We start from the raw sequence: 21,875 nt of genomic DNA on the forward strand, positions 1-21,875 counted from the left end.
GATCGGTTTTTAGATCACTACTACTAACACCAGCCTGAATCCATTCAAAATCCCCTCAATCCCTTTGAATCTCCTCGGTTTATGAATTAACCGAACAATCCCTCACGATTAGTGTCCGGTTCGTTTGTGCTGGTTTGTTTTATAAACCATGACTGAAAGTATTGTTGACGTGTGAGAAAAAAGATACTGTTCGTTGACTAATAAGTCATGACTTATAAATCAAATACAATCGATCCAGAGGTTCCGTATGTTTCCTGCGCTGCAACTCTTACCGTTACTCGGTTATTACAGTTTCGGGCTTCAGTTTCTTGCCCATTCACTTGTCCAACTCCCATTGAAATTCGCAACAGGCTTACGTTTCTGGCATCAGTTTTTTTTAAAGCTAGTATCAGTTTGGAGGAGCGCTTTTATAAGAGTCACGCCATGTCCATCCTTCTTGCAGAGCATCTGCACCCTGTTCGTTTATGCTGAACTCTTTTTTTTCATTTAGCAACTCCGAGCCCAGAAACTCCAAGAACAGCAGTTTTTTGAACAAGGTACCGTATGTAGAAGCAAAGATTCAGCCGGTTCGACCGGAGCTGAAACGATCGTATACGATCGTGGATTATTATTGCTGGCTAGTTTGGTATAAGAGAAAAATACTACTCTGGCTGAAAATTTACGATCGTTTACGACCCAAGCAAACAGGCTGATTATCGCGTTTTACCGATTCATTCGTACGAATTCCACATTTTGCATTCCACGGGAACAATCCAATTCAACTCAACGCAAGCTGTTCACAGACACCCTCCGGTAGTCCGCCTTCCATCTTGCAGCAACTTTCTTTATCATTTCCCCCTTTTTTTCTAGGCCGCGTTTAGTTCGGCCACCGAATCGGCGCCGCCGGATTCGGTGCGCAAATAATTGTTCAATCGTTGACTAATTAGGCTCAAAACGTTCGTCTCGTAAAGTACAACTAAACTATGCAATTAGTTTTTGATTTCGTCAATATATAGTACTCCATACATGTACCGTAAATTTGATATGACGAGAAATCTTCTTTTTACATAATGCCAAATTCTAAAATTTAGAGCAACTAAACATGGCCCTAGTAGAAAAAATGCAATCTTGACCCCAACAATCTCACACCACATGGCTGGCGAGCGGCGACAGGTCACCATGTGCGAATATTTATTCCCTGTCTTCTGTCTATTTCTTGCTATCCCTCTACCACCAAGCCTTCGGTTGCCTGGTTCGTATCGTTGCTGGTTCGTGAAAAAATACTGCTGACTGATTTGTACGAGAGAAAAATACTGTTCTGGCTGGAAATTTACGATCTTTTACGACAAGCCACAGACAAACGAACAAGCCGAAGAACTCCTGCCTGGCTGGCGGCTGCGGTCACACTCCTCGTACTGTCTCCAACAGGAACCATGGCCACCCAAACCTAAAATAAAACAGATAGCAAGAAATTTAAAATCAGTCTCCAACAGATTAACTATACGAGAGACCTATTTTAAGTTATTTGAGAGGCACAATCTAAATATAGACATCATCTGTCTTAAAAATCTATTTATAGAAATGATTTTTTTAAGTTTTATTATTGAAGAAGATGCTGAATATGTATTAAACTTTTTGTCGGTAGCGTTATCTAAAGGGAGAATGGATCTTATTTGGGAGGTGTCGTTGCAGATAGCCAGTGTGAACAAAAAGGTCCATGCTTCCTCCCCCTTTCGCTTCCTTTTTCTCCCAGCCATGTGAAAGCAACAGTAGTAAGTACTCCTAGATCTTGGATTCGTATCATCACTCCACCAGGAGTAACGCACGTAGCAGCAGGAAGTCGGTGGGCAGCACTGCAGCAGCCTCTTCTCCTCGTGGTGCCCTGCATGTTTCACAGCTCTCCCACGCGTTTGCTTCAAGCATTGACCGGGGACCGAATCCAGTCCACCTGCCTTTTCGGCTGTTCCTGACCCCTTCCCGTCATCTTCCCCACCTGTCTCTGCAGGAGCTTGCGGTTTGAGCGCGCGGATGTGGCGGTGGCGGTCGTGACCGGCGCCGGAGATCTTGGGTGCGTGCAGAGATCCTGGGCTGGGCTCTATCTCTGAAGGCGCCGCCCGCCACCCTGTTGTTTATCCTAAGGTGAGTTTGGGCTGCTGGTGCTGCTTCCTTCCTTGTTGCATAATCTGCTCTGTTTCTTTCTAGTTCGTAATATGTTTCAGTTTATTGATTGATGGATTCAGTTAAAGTTTGGAGATGAGGTTTCCTTCCTAGCTAATCCTGCTGCATTATGAGGCCATGGTTGATTGGTTCTCCTTTGATCTGGCCTTGCTTGCTTTAGTAGCGACCTCCATTTCTTTCTGAATGCATTCCTTGGGATGAAACATCCAGTTTTCTATGTCTTTGCCAAAAAAAAAGGAGATATTGGTAATACAAGCAGAAATCATCTTGGAAAGACGGACACCTGTGACTGGTTTATTTTTATTTTTACTGCACATGTTACTGAGTCCATTGCTCTAATGAACTGAACAACTGATCTCCTGTACCATCGTACCTTTGTTTGAATTGGAACTCATTATATCATATTCCACCTAACAGGACTAGCTACCTTCCAAGGATTTGTACACTAATCTCTTGATTCGGACTACCTTCAATAGTAGGCTGCTGGCATTATTGTCGATTACATGCTGATGCCGCACTATTCTAACCTTGATTACTTAATGCTGAGTTCACCTCAAATGTTGCCATATTCATTTTTTCTGTATTATAAACAAATCAGCTCTCATATTTGTGACTGCTATAATTACTGTTACTGGTGCTGCACATTCTCAATTTTCAGAGAGTTTCTTCAATCCGATACCACTTCTAGCTTCCCTCAAAGATTTGTGAACTATGAAGCCACCTTTGGAGAGGAACCCTACAAAAAAGCGCCACTCTTGGTGGTGGGACAGTCACATTAGCCCTAAGAACTCGAAATGGCTTGCAGAAAATCTCGAAGGTAAGCGAAACAACAGCCAACAAATTTGCTACGTGCTATTTTTAGATTTAGATTTGCTATATGTGCTATTCCTGGTACTTGGTACTAGTCATATTATGTCAATGCATGCATAGGTACAGTACCATTTCTGATTGTCTATTTCACAGAGATGAGCATAAATGAATAATAAACCAAAGGAAGTGCAATATTTATACTTTCCATAGTACTCTGTCTCCGTATGTACATACAAAATATCTTAGTTACAGTAGCATCTTCTGATCTGAACCCGTTGGCAAGATTAGGATGTCATGTAAAAGATGTAGTACATACTTTCCATTGGTAGTTGCTGTTCGGTTTGTATTTGTACATGTGTATAGCCTTTTGTGAGTGTTCCTGGTAACATAATAAAAGGCAAACAGGAGTACACGTTTAAATTTAGCAGAAACTGGCAGTGGAGCGAAAGTAATGCTGCTTTTGAGTACGCGCATATAAGAAATTGTGTATGTCCCACTGTGTGATACTGGTTTTTTTATGTTTTTATCAATTCTTCCCTGAACTGAAACATGCAGAAATGGACAAGCAAGTGAAGGAAATGCTCCAGCTGATCGAGGAGGATGGCGACTCCTTCGCTAAGAAAGCATCAAATGTATTACCAGAGGCGTCCAATGCTCATCACCCATGTCGAGAATTTCTATCGTATGTATCGTGCTCTAGCTGAGCGCTATGACAATGTAACCGGTGAATTGCGCAAGAACATCCCTACTAGGCTGCAGTTGACGGGATCTTTAACCAGTTCAGAGTATGGTTCTGAGCTGCAGAGGTCACCCTCACCATCTCCTGAGCCATTACAGAGGTCATGGACAAGGGAGCAGAGTCCTAGAGCTGCTGGCTTCGACTTCTTCCTGAGCAACAGGAACAATGACTCACCTGCCTCCAGGAAGGAACCTGAGGACTTGGCCTCACAGTCAGAGTCTGATGCGAAGTCTGAAGATGGTGACGATAATGGCATTGCCTACACGCTGCATCAGAGAGTTCTCGAACTAGAGGACGAACTCAATACGACAAACCAGAAACTACAAGATGCGAATGAAAAGCTTGAGGTTTTGGAGGAGAAGAGCTTGAGGTGCCATTGTGATTATAAAGAGAATGGAAATGGTGCTGAGCAAACTACAGAAGTTTCAGACAAAGAGAGGGAGCTGGAAGCTGAAATTGTCAATCTCCAGGAGCAAGTGGATTCAGCAAGAAGGCAATTTGAAGAGGCATTGTCTGAAAGAGATGGAGAAATCAGCAAGTTAAAGCAAGAGCTTGCTGATGCTTCTGAAAAGTTGCTGCAAGAGAAGCACGCTAATGGCCTGCAGTTATCTGAGCTGCAACAATCAGTTGAATACATCAGGTCCAAACTAGAGAAAGTTTCTGAAGAGAAACTACTGGTTGAGAACAAGGTTAAGGAGTTGGAGGCAACAAATGCTGAAGCTGATAAGTACGGTCACGAACTAACCCAAGCTGCTGAGAAGCTTTCAGAGGAGAAGTTCAGGCATGAAGCTGAGATTCTCACGATGCGGCAGAACATTGAAGATCTGAAATCCGGAATCGAGAGCCTTGCTCGAGAGAAAACCCTGCTTAAATCATGGTTTGATGACTTGGAGCAAGTTGTGGGGCGAGGAAGGAGCATTTTCGCTGAGTAACCAAGTTTTTATCCAAAAGCATCAGTAGCTAGACTTTAGCAAGTTAGCAACATTTTATTCTATTTTCTCATACGCGTACCATCTTGCGAAATTAAGATATGTCGGTGTACTTCTCTTTTCCTTTGCTGGATCTTTACTTAGACGTGATGGATATTGGATGGTAGTGATGTACTGGCAATATATGAGATAGTTATACTGAACCGTACTCCACGGCAATAAAATTCCCATGGTGCGTCTAAAAGTTCTGTCTCAATGCACGTTCAGTCCAATTACTGCTACTGTTCGTATTGTTTGAAAACCTGTTATGACGGGCCTCCAGTACAACCGGCGATAGCCAGCTAGTGGCTAAGAAGGCACCGCATGGGCTGGCCTAGGACCCGGATTAGTTTCTATTTTTTAGAGATCAGTTTCTATTTTTAGGAGAAAGGAGATTATATATATATATAGGTTGTAAGACACTTTGGAAAATTAAGCAAGAGCAAACCTAATTGCTCGGCTTCCTTTAAGGAGCCGGGAGATTCCAGAAACCCGCATAGCCGCCATACTCTTCCCCTCGCGCGTCCCTGTCTCTCTCGCACGAGGAATCACGGCGCCTCGCCGCCGTTCGTCGTCGTTCAAACCTCGCCCCTCCATCTCCCACTCGTACAACTTGCGATCGATCCAGGGTAGGAGTCGAGTTCCTATCAACCTGGTATCAGCAGTCTCAGGTTCGATGTCGGCTTCCCATCCCTCGCCAGCGGTCTCCGCGTCCTCGCCCACCATCGCTGCAACCACCGCGCCCCTGCCCTCGTCGTCCTCGGCCCTCGTCACGGAGTCGGGCCCGATCGCGCCCTCTGCCGCGGCTCCGGCGTCCGTCATGTCCGCCGAACAGATGACGGCGGCCATACTTGACCTGGGGCGGGCTGTGGCGGGCATTCATGCCTTCCTCGCTGGTCCGCACGGGCCGCAGCCACCGGCCCAGCCCCTGTTTCCGCAGCAACCGGCGCTCCCGCTGCCCTACAGCCAGCAGGTCCTGCCGGCGCCGCCGCTGCCGTCCGTCCAGCACGCGTCCTTGGCGCCAACCCGACCGACGCCGCCGCCCGCTGTCGCGACTGCTGCGGCTGGGTACATCTACGGCATGCCCCACGACGGCGCGACCTCTTCCACAGCACTGATCGCGCCGCCGCCTCCGCCCCACACCGTGCCGATCACCCAAATTCAGTTTCCCCGATCGCCATCGCGCATTCCGGGCTGGACTTCGGAGCCGGCACCCGTCTACACCACGGCGAGTGCACAGCCCTACTCGCCGCCGCTGCCTTCGTCGGGGCCAGTGGTTGCCCACGGTGGGGTGCCCGCGTCAGGGTGTCCTGTACGGGGGCGTAGACGGACCCCTGTTCCATGGGGGCTCGCTGCAGCCTTCTTCATCGTCGTCCCCGGCACGCGACGATACTGCCGGGGGCGCTGTTTCAGTCATCGGCCAGGAGCCTCCACCGCCGAAGTTTTACAAGCTCGAGTTCCAGACGTACGACGGCTCTGCCGACCCCCTGAACTGGCTCAACCACTGCGAGCAGTTCTTCCGGGGCCAGCGGACGTTGGCGTCCGATCGGACGTGGCTTGCCTCCTACCACCTCCGGGGCGAGGCGCAGACCTGGTACTACGCCCTAGGAGCAGGATGAGGGCATGCCGCTGTGGGAGCGCTTCCGCGACCTCTGCCGTCTGCGTTTCGGTCCACCGCTGCAAGGTAGTCGCCTGGCTGAGCTCGGCCGGTTACCCTTTACGTCCACTGTGCAGGAGTATGCGGGCCATTTCCAGGCGGTGGCGTGCCACACCGGGGACCTCTCTACCTGTCAGCGCGCCGAGTTGTTCGTGGGCGGCCTCCCGGACCATATCCGGGTGGACGTGGAGATGCGCGCTCCGCCGGATCTTCAGACGGTAATGTACTACGCCCGGGCGTTCGAGCGGCGCATGGCAGCTCTGCAGGCACTGCCGGCCACGCGCGGCGCTCGCCATCCTCCGCGTCCCGCGCTCCCTCCACCAGGCCGTGCCCCTGCTGCTCCCCACGCACCGGCCGGTCCGGGCGCCGCGGTGGCCGCCGCAGCTTCGGGCGCGCGGCCCTTTCGCCGCCTTACTCCAGCCGAGCAGCTCGAGCGCCGTCGTCAGGGCCTCTGCTTCAACTGCGACGAGCCGTACGTGCCGGGCCACGTGTGTCAACGCCTCTTCTATTTAGAGGACGCCGACTACGTCGACGATGACGCGGCGCCTGACGCCGGCGCCACAGGCGCGCCAGCGGATGTGGAGGCGGTGCCAGCGGCCCCGGACGCGGACACCAACGCGTTCGTCATTTCTCTCCATGCCTTGGCCGGTATCCACACAGAGAACTCCATGCTCCTCCCTGTGATGGTGAAGGGGGAGCGCTTGCTCGCACTGCTCGACACCGGCTCGACGCATAGCTTCATGCAGGGCGCGACCATGCGACGCCTCAGCCTCGTTCTGTCAGGGGGTGACCAACTGCGCGTCACCGTCGCCAACGACGATCGCCTCCGCTGCGAGGGTGTCGCCCGCAACGTACCCATCAGCATCGAGGGCGAGCCCTTCTCCATCACCTGTGTCGGTCTTGACCTCGGCTGCTTCGTCTTCATCCTTGGCATTGACTACCTGCGGACGCTAGGCCCCATCGTGTGGGACCTGGAGGCCATGACGATAGCCTTCACACGCCAGGGACGGCGCATCCTCTAGGCGGGGTGTTGGTGGTCCTGATGGGGCCACCCGTGCAGCGGCGGTGTCTGCCGACACCCAGCAGCCCCTGCTGGACCATCTACTTCAGCAGCACATCGCCATCTTCGACGAGCCGTAGGGCCTTCCGCCAGCTCGCCCCTACGACCACCGCATCCACCTGCTGCCGGACACGGCGCCCGTCGTCGTACGACCGTACCGCTACCCCCAGCTCCAGAAGGATGAGCTGGAATGCCAGTGCGAGGCCATGCTCGCCCAGGGGATTATTCGGCCCAGCACTTCGCCATTCTCGGCGCCCGTCCTCCTCGTCCGCAAGGCGGATAAGTCCTAGCGTTTCTGCATCGACTACAGGGCCCTCAACGCCAGGACCTCGAAGGACAAGTTCCCTATTCCAGTGGTGGATGAGCTCCTTGACCAGCTCCATGGGGCCCGCTTCTTCACCAAGCTCGACTTGCGTTCGGGCTACCACCAGGTGTAGATGCACCCCGACGACGTGGCTAAGACGGCGTTCCGCACTCACCACGGCCACTACGAGTTCCTGGTCATGCCGTTCGGCCTCTCCAACGCACCGGCGACGTTCCAGGCGTTGATGAACGACGTCCTTCGCCCATACCTACGGAGGTTTGTGCTGGTATTTTTGATGATATCCTGATCTACAGTTCCTCGTGGGCAGAGCACCTCCAGCACGTCGCCATCGTCCTCAGCGAGCTTCGAGCGCACCATCTCCACCTTAAGCGCTCGAAGTGCTCGTCCGGGGCGTCGTTCGTGGCCTATCTGGGTCACGTCATCTCCGGGGACGGCGTCGCCATGGACACCGACAAGGTGGTCGTGGTCCGCGGCTTGGCCACAGCCACGGTCGGCTCGTGGGCTGCGGGGATTCCTCGGACTCACGGGCTATTACCGCAAGTTCATCCGGGAGTTCAGTGTCATCGCCGCGCCCCTCACACGCCTCCTGCGGCGCGACGCGTTCGCTTGGGACGCCGAGGCTGAGACGGCCTTCCAGGCGCTCAAGCGCGCCCTCACCATCGGGCCGGTGCTGCAGATGCCGGATTTCGACAGGCCATTTGTGGTGGACTGTGACGCCTTCGGCGTGGGGTTCGGCGCCGTCCTTCACCAGGGCGCGGGGCCCCTAGCCTTCTTCAGCCGACCGTTCGCGGCGCGCCACCTCAAGCTTGCGACGTACAAGTGCGAGCTAATCGGCCTGGTGCAAGCCGTGCGTCACTGGCGTCCATACTTATGGGGACGATATTTTCTTATTCGCACTGACCATTATAGCTTGAAGTTCCTTCTCGACCAACGCCTGTCGATGGTTCCACAGCACCAGTGGATCAGCAAGCTGTTCGGGTTCGACTTCACTGTCGAGTACCGTCCAGGACGCCTCAACACTGTGGCGGACGCGCTGTCCTGCCGTGACGCAGAGGAGGCCTCGGTGGCCGATGTCGGAGCTGCTTGTCCTGTGCGCCTGCTCCGGGCCCTCATTCGCCTTTCGTCGACGACATACGCCGCGCCACAGCAACTGCAGTGGACGCCTAGAGCCTCCGGCAGCGCCTGGACGCCGGCGACCTCCAGGGCCCGTGGCGTTTCGACGACGGGCTCCTTCTGCACAGGAGCCGCATCTTCGTCCCCGACCACGACTGACCTGCGCCATCAGGCGCTGCTCCTAGCGCACTCGGCAGGACATGAGGGCGTCCAGAAGACCCTCCACCGTCTCCGCGCCGACTTCTACATACCCGGGGACCGCACACTAGTACAGGACTGGGTGCGTGCTTGCGCGACGTGCCAGCGCAACAAGACGGAGACGTTACAGCCGGCGGGGCTGCTACAGCCACTGGAGGTGCCTTCCCAGGTGTGGGCGAATATCTCCATGGACTTCATCGAGGGCCTTCCCAAGGTGGGCGGCAAGTCCGTCATACTCACGGTGGTCGACCGCTTCTCCAAGTACGCGCACTTCATCGCGCTCGGCCACCCCTACACCGCGACATCCGTCGCCCGCGCCTTCTTCGACGGCATCGTGCGGCTTCACGGGTTCCCGTCGTCTATCGTCAGCGACAGGGACCCCGTGTTCACGGGCCACGTTTGGCGCGACCTGTTCCAGATGGCGGGCGTCAAGCTACGCATGAGCACAGCTTTCCACCCGTAGATGGACGAGCAATCCGATGTGGTGAACAAGGTGATAGCCATGTATCTGCGGTGTGTAACAGGGGATCATCCGCGTGCTTGGGTGGACTGGCTGTCGTGGGCGGAGTACTGCTACAACACCTCCTTCCACACCGCCCTCTGCACCACGCCCTTCGAGGTGGTCTACGGTCGTTCCCCGCTGCCCATCCTACCGTACAAGCCGGGGACGGCCTGTACTGAGGCGGCTGCCGTCCTCCTGCGCAACCGCGACGAGATCCTCGCCGAGGTGCGCCAGCGCCTTCTACAGGCCCAGCAGCTCGCTAAGAAGACCTACGACGCCCATCACCGCGACGTGGAGTTTGCCGTGGGCGATTGGGTCTGGCTACGCCTGCTGCACAGGACGGCGCAGTCCCTGGACCCCTGTGCCAAGCGCAAGCTGGGTCCCCGCTTCGCCGGTCCGTTTCAGGTGCTGGAACGCATCGGCAACGTCGCCTATCGCCTCCAGCTACCCGAGGGCGCTCGCATCCACGACGTCTTCCACGTGGGCTTGCTGAAAGCGCCACCGCGGCGACCCTCCGGCCGCCCCTGCGAACCTTTCGCCGGTGCTAGATGGCCGAATCCTTCCTCCACCGGACCGTGTCCTGCAGGCGCAGCAGCGGCGCGGTATCTGGCGCCTTCTCGTCCAATGGCAAGGCCTGCCGGAGGAGGATGCGACTTGGGAGCTGCTCCAGGAGTTTTGCACGGAGTTTCCCACCTTCCAGCTCGAGGACGAGCTATTTCAGCAGGCGGGGAGAGATGTTATGATGGGCCTCCAGTACAACCGGCGCCAGCAGCCAGTGGCTAAGAAGTCACCGCATGGGCTGGCCTAGGACCTGGATTAGTTTCTATTTTTTAGAGATCAGTTTCTATTTTTAGGAGAAAGGAGATTATATATATATAGGCTGTAAGACACTTTGAAAAATTAAGCAAGAGCAAACCTAATTGCTCGGCTTCCTTTAGGGAGCCGGGAGATTCCAGAAACCCGCATAGCCGCCATACTCTTCCCCTTGCGCGTCCCTGTCTCTCTCACACGAGGAATCACGGCGCCTCGCCGCCGTTCGTCTTCGTTCAAATCTCGCCCCTCCATCTCCCACTCGTACAACTTGCGATCGATCCAGGGTAGGAGTCGAGTTCCTATCAAAATCACTGTTCATTCCTAAGGGCGCTTCAAATGTTCAAAGAAGCTCCGGTGGAGACCTGCTGAGGCGCACATCATTCGTGTGCAGGGGAGGATGAATGTTGGTGGGGGTGCTCACCGGCACTTCATCATGGTTCCTATCAACGACGACATGTCCTGGAGTAGCTATGTCAAGGCAGTTTTCAATGGGACTGAGTGGAATTGTCTGGAGATTTATGTTCAAGCAAGAAGGCGTTCCTCTGCAGAGGCCATTTCCTCAGAGCCGGCACTAGTGGCTACTGAACCAGCGGAGGATGTACAATACCAAAATGCCCAGCCTCAACATCAGGGTTCTTTTGCTGTTCCTTCGATGGAGACTGTCAGTCCCCCAAATGAGCGTTCTCAGTGTGCTCAGCTACAAAAGCCTAGAAGGAGCACAGGACCTATGCATACAATGTTGGTCAGTTTGCAGATGCAGAGGTTCAGTCTGGTCAAGGTCAGAATGGAGCTTCAGAGACCATTGACACAACTCCTTATCCTTTGATTGGGTTGTATGATGCGGATAATCGTGCTTGTGCTTTAGCATCAGGCCAGGTTGATAAAAGAGAATCTATAGCATTTGTGTTGTGCTGTATATTATTGTCAATTTGTCATCTCATAAATAATAACGAACCACTGATTTCTATCTTCAGTTGTTTGACACAGAATATAACTGAGCTCAATCCTCGTACTCGTGAGCCTCTTCGGTTTGACAAAAGGTATGAATGTTACCTTAGGCCAGCTGGGCTAATGGTGCTGGTGAACTTCTGAAAGGCTGGACTACCCTTGATCGTGCACTTCTCTCTGCACTATTTGATAGGTGGAGACTCGAGACTCACACCCTTCACATGCCCTGTGGTGAGGTCACAATCACACTACAGGATGTTGCAATGATTCTTGGACTTCCTATTGCTGGTTGTGTTGTTGCTGTAAACCCAATGAAGTCCCAGAATGAATTTGTTGAGTTATACCTTGGCAAGACACCGCCTCCACTGGATAGGCCCTGTCCTGGGTTGAGGGTTTCATGGGTCGTCAGGGCTGAGTTTAATAACTGTCCAGAAGATGCTGATGGAGAGACTGTCAAACAGCATGCCAGATGCTATGAGCACTTCACAAATGAGTTTGACTTGTTAACAAATGACCAGGTTGTGTGGTGCCCATACAGGGAGGAGGAGGATCGGGTGAAGGAAATGCAGCTTGCCCCTATATGTATCCAGGATTCTAATTTATGGTTAACCCAGGCACCTCTAATCTATATTTCTATATGGTGGAGTGGAGGTTTACACACCTGAGAGAGATGCGCCAATTTGGTCTCCATCAGGCCTGCCCACTGCCTTTACGTGACACTAGTGTGGAACTTCATTGGTATGTTCAAAAGATAATCATGTTAAAAATATTTTTCTCCTTTGTTTCTGTGTGTGGTTGTGTTACATGTAGTAAGTTAAAGATTTACCCGTAGGAAGTTACTGATCATCATTACCTTGCTGATCATGCACTTTTAGGCCTTGTTTGAATGTCCATGTATCCACCTTAATCTATGTGTGTTTGGGTGGGTTGGGCGGAATTAATCCCTAAGGCCTTGTTTGGATGTAGTCGGATTCACATCAATCCACATGTGTTGGGGTGGATTGGACTGAAGAAGTAAATTTCACCCCAACACATGTCGGATTCAAGTTCGGATCCACCCCACCCACCTCAACACACGTGGATTGATGCGAATCCGACAAATGGAGTATTTTCGTTTCTGCTTGGTGATGATCCCTAGTGATCCGCATCTTTTACCAAGACGAGAGTATATATAGAAATACAGATAGTTTTGTTTATATGGCGTTGCGTGGATAGGAATTGATTGTTATATATATGGCATTCTGGGGATAGCAAAGGTGATATTTTGGTCGAGAAGATTAATTTCCTTTGATCTACAGCATATACACGACAACATGCACGTACGGTGGACGACTAGCCGTGGCAGCAGCGGGCATCATCGATCGACGACCATGGTGCCATCGGTGGCGGCGTCAACGACGAACCGGGAAGAAGCGACGACGATGAAGCTGAAGCCGCAGGTCGACGAGGAGGAGAAGAGGAACAAGCAGATTGTTATTCCCCATGCGTTGCAGTGGATAATGGCGGCGTCCTCGTCGTCGCCGCAGACACTGACGATCGAGGAGGCGAACTGGGTTCTGGTTCTGTGCCGTCTACATGCTGCCTCTCTGCATCGGCGTCACCTCGTTCCTGGCCTACGAGTTCCACTGGAACGACCACGTCTTCCCCAGAAGCGCGCCGTGGCGGCCGCCGGCCGTCGTCGCGTGGGGCGTCTACATGGCGCTGGTGATGGAGTCGTTCTTTTTCATGTCCCTGTTCCTGCCCCGCGCGCCCGTCGCCCTGCGGGATGCTGTCGTCAATGTCGGCGTGGGGTGCGTGGTGGATCGTCATCCTGGCGGCATGCGTTGGCGGACACACCTGGATGGGCGTCGTCCTGGCTTTCGTCTTCGCTGTCCTCTTCACTGCTGTCCTTGCGCTCTGGGTCTGGCTTGTTCGCACCTACACCTAGCAGAGATCATCGATCGGCTTATTATTAGCTAGACTAGAAGAAGATAGATTTCATTACCATACATACAAAGTTATAAAGGGAAATTTTTGTCTTAGAGAAGGAATAATGTCCATGCGTTAGTTTGTAACAGGAGCCAAAAGTTAGAAAAAAAACAGAGATCGATAATTATCTAGTGGTCACTGCTTACTTGTGAAGTTGACTTGTTTGACTAGCAAAGTTAACAGTTCTGAAAATTTCATATTTGAAATTCTAAGAAGACTCATAGTCAAAGCCCATTTTGAATACCGTCCATCTTCAACAGTAACGTTGATGGATCGAAAGGCCCAAGAGGCGACAGCCTTATGGGCCGTGAAAGCGCCGATGCAAGAAGTGCCGCTGCACTACTGCTTCCGCCTCTCAGCCGCCGCCGGCTGCGACTCTCCGCCGACGCGATGCCCCCGCCGGCGTCGCCCACCACTAACCGCGTCGCGCTCTACCTCCGCCGCGCCCGCCTCATCGACTCCCTGCGCGTCCGGCTCCGCTCGTCTTCCCCTTCCTCACCTCCTCCGCTCCCACCCGACGACCCCGTGGTCGCGCTCCACGCCATCCGCGCGGCGCCCACGCCGTCCTGCGCGCTCTCTCTCTTCCGCGCGCTCCCCTCCCAACCGCCGCCGCCGCTCCCGCTCTACCACGCCCTCGCCTCCCGCCTCGCCTCCCTCGCCGCGCTCCCCGACCTCCGCGCCCACCTCGCCTCTTTCCCGCTCCCTGCTCCGCCGCTCGCGCGCCTCCGCCTCCTCGCCGCCGCGGGGGACCGCGCCTCCGCGCTCGAAGCCTTCGGTTCCCTCCCGGCCGCCCCGCGCCGGCCTGCGGAGGCGCATAACGTCGTCATCGAACTCCACGCGCGGGACGGCGAACATGACGCCGCCGTCGAGGCGTTCCGCCGCATGATTCGCGAGGGCACGCTCCCGAATGCACGCACCTACACCGTCGTCATCGCCCACCTCGCCTCCGCGGGGTTCGTGGACCAGGCGCTCAAAGTGTTCCGCATCCTGCCGTCGCTGCGCGTGCGGCGGACCACCCGGCAGTACAACGTCCTCGCCGAGGCGCTTGCGTCGGCAGGTAGGTTCGACCAGCTTCGGTGGCTCGTCCGTGAGATGGCGGCTGTGGACGGCGTCATGCCCGGGCCGCAGATGCGCGCTGCCATCGCCGCCATGCGGGAGGCTGGCTACATCGATGGCACGGAGGATTTCGTCGAGGAGCTTTCACCCAACGCAAGGATCGGGTACGCCGTGGACGACGTCGAGGGCGAGGGAGACAGCGAGGCGGAGGACGACGAGGAAGGCGAGGACAAAGACAGAAGCAACGGAGAAAAGCAGACACTGAAGCCATGGCTGGACCCACGGGAGCTCGCCAGGGCGTTGGATGGCTGGGACTCGCGGGAGGTGGCCGAGCTCGAGGACGCCGGGCTCGTCTGGACGCCGCGGCTGGTATGCAAACTCCTGCGCGCGTTCAAGAAGGCCGAGACGGCGTGGGAGTTCTTCTGCTGGGTGGCGTGCCGCCCCGGCGGGTTCGCGCATGACCGCGACACTGTGGCGAGGATGGCCACCATCCTCGCCCGCACTGGCCACGTCGAGCTGGTGGAGCGCCTGCTCGCCAAGGTGCGCGCTGAAGGTATCCTCCTCCCGCTCTCCACCGTGCGGCTCGTCATCGACTTCTACGGCCTCTCCAAGAAGGCCGACGCGGCGGTGAGGGTGTTCCGGGAGGCCGAGTCAATCTGCGGCCCCATCTCGGGGCCCAACCTCGCGCTGCTCTGCTCGTCTCTGCTGCGGACGATGACGAAGTGCCGGAGAGGGCCCGACGCCATGGACCTCCTCGAGGATATGATGGCCCGGGGAGTGCTCCCGGACCTGCAGACCTTCTCCGGCCTGATGGAGCACCTGGCCAGCGCCGGCGACCTCAAGGGCGTGCACCGGCTGCTCGGGCTGGTGCGGCACTGCGAGTTGCAGCCCGACGGGTACATGTACAGCGTGCTGGTCAGGGCCTACTGCAAGCGGGAGCGCGCGGCGCTCGCACTGAGGGTGTTCGACGAAATGCGCGCCGCCGGGGTCGCCCCCGACGCGCCCACCAAGGCGCTGCTGGTGAAGAGCCTGTGGCGGGAGGGGAAGCTCCGAGAGGCGGCGCTGGTGGAGGAGGGGTGTGAGGAGGTGGTAGGTGGCCTCCCCGAGGCGTCGCCGGGGCACGTGTGGACGGCCAGCGCCGCGGACTTGAAGAAGGTGCTCGACATTTACTCCGGCTGCCTAGCTCAACCTGCTGCTCAGGCTTCAACGGGGTGATGCGCCGGTGCCACCCGTTGGTGCTTAATCACAGACCGGAAGTCAGATTCCAGAATGGCAAACTCGTCGTGGCAACATTTGGATCGGTTGCTCGTTCCAGCGCGGCTGCAGAAGAGCGGCAGAAGCATGGCAGAGAGGAGGAGCCTGTGGCAGAACTAGGGATGGGGATGAAAACGGACGGGATACGGACGGATATCACCGATATTACATTTGTTTTCATATTTCTGTCCGGATTCGGATTCGAATATGGATAGTGTCAACTATGTCGGATAGGATACGATTGGATATCGACATCATAAATATGCGATTTGAGTATTCGGATACGGATATGGTATCGAATGTTGGATATCCGGACTCGGATACGGACAGATCTCAACCCCTCTAAACGAATTCAGTTTCGAATACGGTCGGAAAATATCCGTACCCCAGGCAGAACGGAAGAAGCATTGCGCAAAGGTCCTGTCTCGAGTGCCAGAGTCGGGCATTGTCTCATTGATGCTCTACCTTCTGCGATACTACTGTAGAATCTGTTCAGCGTCGTTTCAAAAGAACAGAACGTGTTCACTGCTCAGCGTCATTTTCAGTACAGGTGAAGTATGAGTTTTTTTTTTCTAACGAAGCTGTTGAGATCAATGGCTTAACAGATGCCTTGGTTCCCGGCCACCGAATGCCACACCACAATTCTGGTGGCACTAAGGCCTTGTTTAGATTGCGAATAATTTCAACCTGATGAATAGTAGCACTTTCGTCTTATTTGGTAAATATTGTTCAATCGTGGACCAACTAAGCTCAAAAGATTCATCTCGTGATTTCGAACTAAACTGTGCAATTAGTTATTTTTTTTACCTACATTTAATACTCCATGCAAGCGGCTAAAAATTGATGTGATGGAGAGAGAGTGAAAAAATTTAGAATTTTGAGGGTATCTAAACAAGGCCTAAAAACCTGCAAGCTCCTGCAAGCTATTTTGGTTGGTGACAAGACAAAGGCAGCCATGGAGTGTGACGAGGAAGTGGCTTTAGATGTTTGAGAAGTTGTAAAACTACGGGACGTCCGGACGCCCGCTACATTCGGACGTGCGCGCCTACAATCATTTTTCCGCGTCGTTTCGAGTGCTCACATAGAGCTTGCGTCACCCCGAACGTCACCAGCATCGAGAAGAGAGGAGGAGGCGGCGGATGCCCAGCCAGCACCGAGAAGAGGAAGAGACACCGAGGCGAGGCAGCAGAAGACGACGAGAGAGATGCAGCACCCGATCTACTTTTGAAACATTCAGACACAACACTTACAATATACGTCTGAAGACAGATGAAACAATTAAAATATGCATATGAAACATGTGAAAAACACTTGAAACCATTGCAAAAATATACGCAACATCCAGATAAAATATTTACAAACATATATATGAAATATTTGCAACATACAGATAAACACACAACATAGGTAAAAAAAACAGATGAAGCATTAGGAACAAAAGCTTGCAACATACGTGTACAACCATTGCAACATATGCAACATTTGGATCTACTTTTACAACATCCATATAAACACAATTGCAACATACCTCTAAAACATCTGAAACAGACACTTGCGACATGCACTCTCAAGCACAACATCTACTTGCTTCTTGGATAAAAATGGAGACTCGTCGACGCGGAGCTCGATGCCGGTGTGGAGCTCAATGCTATAGAGTGGCGTGTGTAAGGAAAATGGACCCTTAGGCCATTTACTTTGGATTTTTGTGTTTGATGATCAACACAACTAAATTGGACTAATGAATTTGTAAGTGATTGTTTTGTAGTTCAATAGGATGCAAGACGTGACTTGGACAAAGGCGACGTGATGATCCGATGATCAACACCTCAAGCAAGACCTTAGAAGCATAAGAGAAGACCCAAGATATCAAGCAAAGTCCAAGCACGAAGATAGGAACCAAGCCGTACGCAAGATCGTGAAGAAACGAGCTCACAGATGTGACCGGACGCTGGAGGAAAGTGACCGGATGCTCCGATCAAGAGGCTCGGCAACAGACGTGATCGGACGCTGGACCGGACGCTAGCGACAAATCGACCGGGCGTAGGACAACAGAGTCTGGTCGAGTACAGAGAGGTTCTAGAGCGGCGAAAATACGACCGGACGCGTCCGGTGGCATGTGACCGGGCGCTGGCATCGTCCGATCAATAGTTCACGGCTCCAACGGTCGGGACGACCGGACGCATCCGGTCAGGACGTGATCAGCGTCCGATCAGTAGCAGAAAAGCAGGATTTCGTCCCCAATAGCTACTTTCTCAGTGGGGCTTATAAATACAACCCCCAACCAGCCAAATGAGTAGTGTGGAGCTGAGGAAACATACCAAGGGTGTTGATGCACCATTTTAGTGATCTCCACTTATATAGTGTTTAGTGTTTCATTAGGTGATTAGCATAGGTGCTTTATGAAGTGCTTAGATTGATTAGACCACCGCTTATGCGTTTGCTCTAGGTTTAGGCCTAGTGTTTAGTAAGGTTTGCATACCTCTTACCACTCGATGCTTGCGAGCACCATTGTTGTACATCGGAGGGGCTTGTAGTCTTACAAGATCACACCAACCGCGTTTATGGTGTGGCCGCCACCGTGTACCGAAGGGAACAAGGCCCGTGGTGTTTCGGCCAGAAGCTTGATAGTGAAGACGGCGGAGAGCATCTGGGAGAGGCTTACCGGAAGGCACATCAGAGACCCACTTACGCGTGGGGAAGGCCTGAGGCTATCCACGGAGTTATCCGACTAGGAGCTTGGCCCTTGCAAGGGATTCCTTGCGAGGGGCTCCAACGAGGACTAGGGGAAGCTTGCGCGCTTCTCGATACCTCGGTAAAAATACCAGAGTCATCGATGGGAGTTTGCATATCTCTACCTTGCTCTTTACCTTCCGCATTTACATTGATTGCATCACTCTTTTTGCGGTAGAGATAGCAACACACTAGCAAAACCATAGTTGCATATTTAGATAGTTTATCTTTTGCATAGGTTTTGCTAGGGTTAGAAAAAGAGGCCATAGTTTAGAGTTAGAATTTTAAGTTGCCTAATTCACCCCCCCCCCCCCCTCTTAGGCGTCACGGTCCCCCTTCAATTGGTATCAGAGCCGGGTAGCTCAATTTGGACCTTTGGCTTAACCGTCGTTGAGTCAACACTATTTAGAGAGGTTGGGATGGATACCTCTAGGTATCCGCACTTTGACGGCACTAACTTCCCCTATTATGGGCCTATTCGCTGGTTGGTTTCTGAGCTAGTTTAGGCTGGCTGGTGCTAGTTTATTGTGAGAGAAAAACACTATTGGCTAGCTAGTTTGGGCTGGCTGAAACCAACGAGCGAACAGGCTGTATAAAGCTAGAATGGCTTGCTACCTTGAGGTGGTTGATTTGAGAGTTTGGAGAGTCGCTCGTGACGGGATGAAACCCATTAAGAATCCCGATAAACCCATGAAGAGTGATGAAAAGGAAATTCATTTCAATGCTAGAGAAAAAAATTGCTTGTTTGAATCTTTTAGCATGGATGTGTTTAACCAAGTGTTCACTTTAAATACGGCACATGAAATTTGGTTAAAACTTCAAGAGCTCCATGACGGCACAAGTAATGTCTGTGAGCAAAAACATTGTCTAACTAAACAAAATTATGATTCTTTTACAATGAATGATGATGAGCTTGTTCGTGATGTATTCTTGTTTGAATCTAATTATTAATGAGCTCCATTCAATAGGATTAACAAAGCTAGATGATGCGGACATCGTGAGGAAGATCATCTCTGTGCTACCACAAAAGAAATATGCAAGCATCATCACCATCCTTCACAACATGGAGGACTTGAGCACCATGACCTCGGCCATAGTCATTGGCAAGATAGTGGCATTTGAAATATCACGCAAGATGGGTCAAGAAGAAGCATCTTCATCAAGCAAAGGCAAAGCTCTCGCATGTGGCGAGAAAAAGAAGATAAAGGGCAAGCAAGTCGAGACAAGCTCAAGCTCAAGCTTCTCAAGTGAAGATGAAGAAGAAGATGAGGATGATGAGGATGATGAAGATTCAAGTAATGATGATCAATCTTCCTCCTCCACCTCCGACCTTGATGAATAATCAATCAAACTAATCAACAAGGTGGAGAAGATGATCTAAAAGCTAAATATCAAGGGTGTGCCTATCCAAATCCAAGATCTCATTTTCACCAATCAAAGAAATGAGCAAAGAAAGAGAGGATGTTATGGATGCGACGAGTTGTGTTACTTTGTTGAGGTTTGTCCAAATAAGCCCACACCCAAGACAAAGAAAAAGGCGTGCAAGAATCAAGCCCTCACATCAATAAGATCATGTGATGATTCTTCAAGTGAAGAAGAACATCATCACAAGAGGCGAGGCCGCAAGCACTCATCATCAAGCTCTTCTCGTGTGTGCCTTATGGCATGAGGTAACGAAAGCTCATCCTCTACCTCTAGTGAGAGTGATAGTGATGATGATATGCCTTCTTATGATGAAATTGTGCAACAAAATCTTAATTATGCTAAAGTTTGCACTAGTCAACAAAAGAAGCTTAAAAGTTTAAAAGAAAAGCTAGATAGTTCATAAGAAGCACACAAAACTTTGCTTGAACAATATGAGAACTTTGCTAATCTCAATGTTGAACTATCTACTAAAATTGAGCAACTTAAGGCTAGTGCAACAACAAATGAATGCACAATCAATGATGAGCAACTTGTAAAGAAAAATGAAAAAATAAAAGAAAAGTTAGCTAGCTCACAAGATGCTTATAAAAGTTTGCTTGCTAAAATGGAAACAATGTGCAAACATTGTGATGAGCTAACTAATAAAGTTGCTAAGCTTGAAGCCATTAGTACAACACCCACCAAGGCATCTAAAAGGAAAAGTTCTATCTTTAACATGTCTAAAAATAATGCCTTTACTTCTTGTAATGATTTATGTTTAGACTCATCTTTGTGCAACCAAGTTTGTGTTGAGAAAGTTATTGTAGATACATGCACATAAGAGGTTGCAAAGGAGAATGAGCAACTCAAGCAAGAATTTTGTATGCATATATTTAGGGGGAGCTTTGTCTATATAATGTGAGAGTCAAATTTTGTGATCTATTTCACTCTATACACAAAGGATCACAAAGTTTGACCCTTCCTTGTGCTACTAATGTCTTCTTTTTGGTGTTTGATTCCAAAGGGAGAGAATTTAGAGGACCAAAAGCAAGAATTGATTTGTAGTAATGGTCCGAGAAAGGGAGGATAGTGGATTATGGATTAGCCTAAGTAATGGGAAAACTTGTAGGGAGCAAGGCTTAAATCCATAATACCACATGGGGACATTTGCAAGGGCAAGATAAGTTTCTATATAATCTTACAAGTAGTATCTTTTAGCATCATATAACCTTGCCCCTTGCATTGCATCCTAGCAAGGCAAGAATTGATTTGTAGTAATGGTCTGAGAAAGGGAGGATAGTGGATTATGGATTAGCCTAAGTAATGGGAAAACTTGTAGGAAGCAAGGCTTAAATCCATAATACCACATGGGGACATTTGCAAGGGCAAGATAAGTTTCTATATAATCTTACAAGTAGTATCTTTTAGCATCATATAATCTTGCCCCTTGCATTGCATCCTAGCAAGTAGGTAGTTTTTTAAATTTCAAAATTCTATTATTTGCTTGCTTTGGTCATGTTCTCATCAATCATCAAAAAGGGGGAGATTGTAAGGAAAATTGACCCTTGGCCCATTTACTTTGGATTTTGGTGTTTGATGATCAACACAACCAAATTGGACTAATGAATTTGTAAGTGATTGTTTTGTAGTTCAATAGGATGCAAGACATGACTTGGACAAAGACGACATGATGATCTGATGATCAACACCTCAAGTAAGGCCTTAGAAGCACAAGAGAAGACCCAAGATATGAAGCAAAGTCCAAGCACGAAAATAGGAACCAAGCCGTACGCAAGATCGCGAAGAAACAAGCTTATAGAGGTGACCGGACGCTGGAGGAAAGTGATCGGACGCTCTGATCAAGAGGCTCAGCAACAGGTGTGATCGGACACTGGACCGGACGATAGTGGCAGATCAATTGGACGTAGGACAGCAGAGTCCGATCGAGTACAGAGAGGTTCTAGAGCGGCGAAAATGCAACTAGACGCATCCGGTGGCATGTGATCGGACGCTGGCAGCGTCCAATTAGTAGTTCGTGGCTCCAACGGTCGGGATGACCGGACGCATCCGGTCAGGACATGATCAGCGTCCAGTCAGTAGCAGAAAAGTGGGATTTCGTCCCCAATTTTAGTTATCTCCACTTGCATAGTGCTTAGTGTTTCATTAGGTGATT

The 21,875-nt window shown here is 51.5% G+C and overlaps 1 protein-coding gene and 2 pseudogenes across 1 annotated transcript; all 3 read left to right on the forward strand.

The window, feature by feature from the left end:
* Positions 1 to 1,739: 1,739 nt before the first annotated feature.
* LOC136457667 (protein NETWORKED 4A-like) lies at positions 1,740 to 4,856 on the forward strand (annotated as a pseudogene).
* A 4,634-nt stretch (positions 4,857 to 9,490) lies between these two features.
* Positions 9,491 to 11,955, forward strand: LOC136460227 (uncharacterized; annotated as a pseudogene).
* Positions 11,956 to 13,527: 1,572 nt separating this feature from the next.
* On the forward strand, positions 13,528 to 15,846 carry LOC136457668 (pentatricopeptide repeat-containing protein At5g66631-like). Its single transcript, XM_066457689.1, has one exon. It carries the CDS (start codon positions 13,559 to 13,561, stop codon positions 15,527 to 15,529), a length of 1,971 nt encoding a protein of 656 aa, XP_066313786.1. The 5' UTR covers positions 13,528 to 13,558; the 3' UTR covers positions 15,530 to 15,846.
* Positions 15,847 to 21,875: the final 6,029 nt, after the last annotated feature.

Source organism: Miscanthus floridulus, chromosome 6 (genome assembly GCF_019320115.1).
Source record: "Miscanthus floridulus cultivar M001 chromosome 6, ASM1932011v1, whole genome shotgun sequence".
Classification (NCBI taxonomy): domain Eukaryota; kingdom Viridiplantae; phylum Streptophyta; class Magnoliopsida; order Poales; family Poaceae; genus Miscanthus; species Miscanthus floridulus.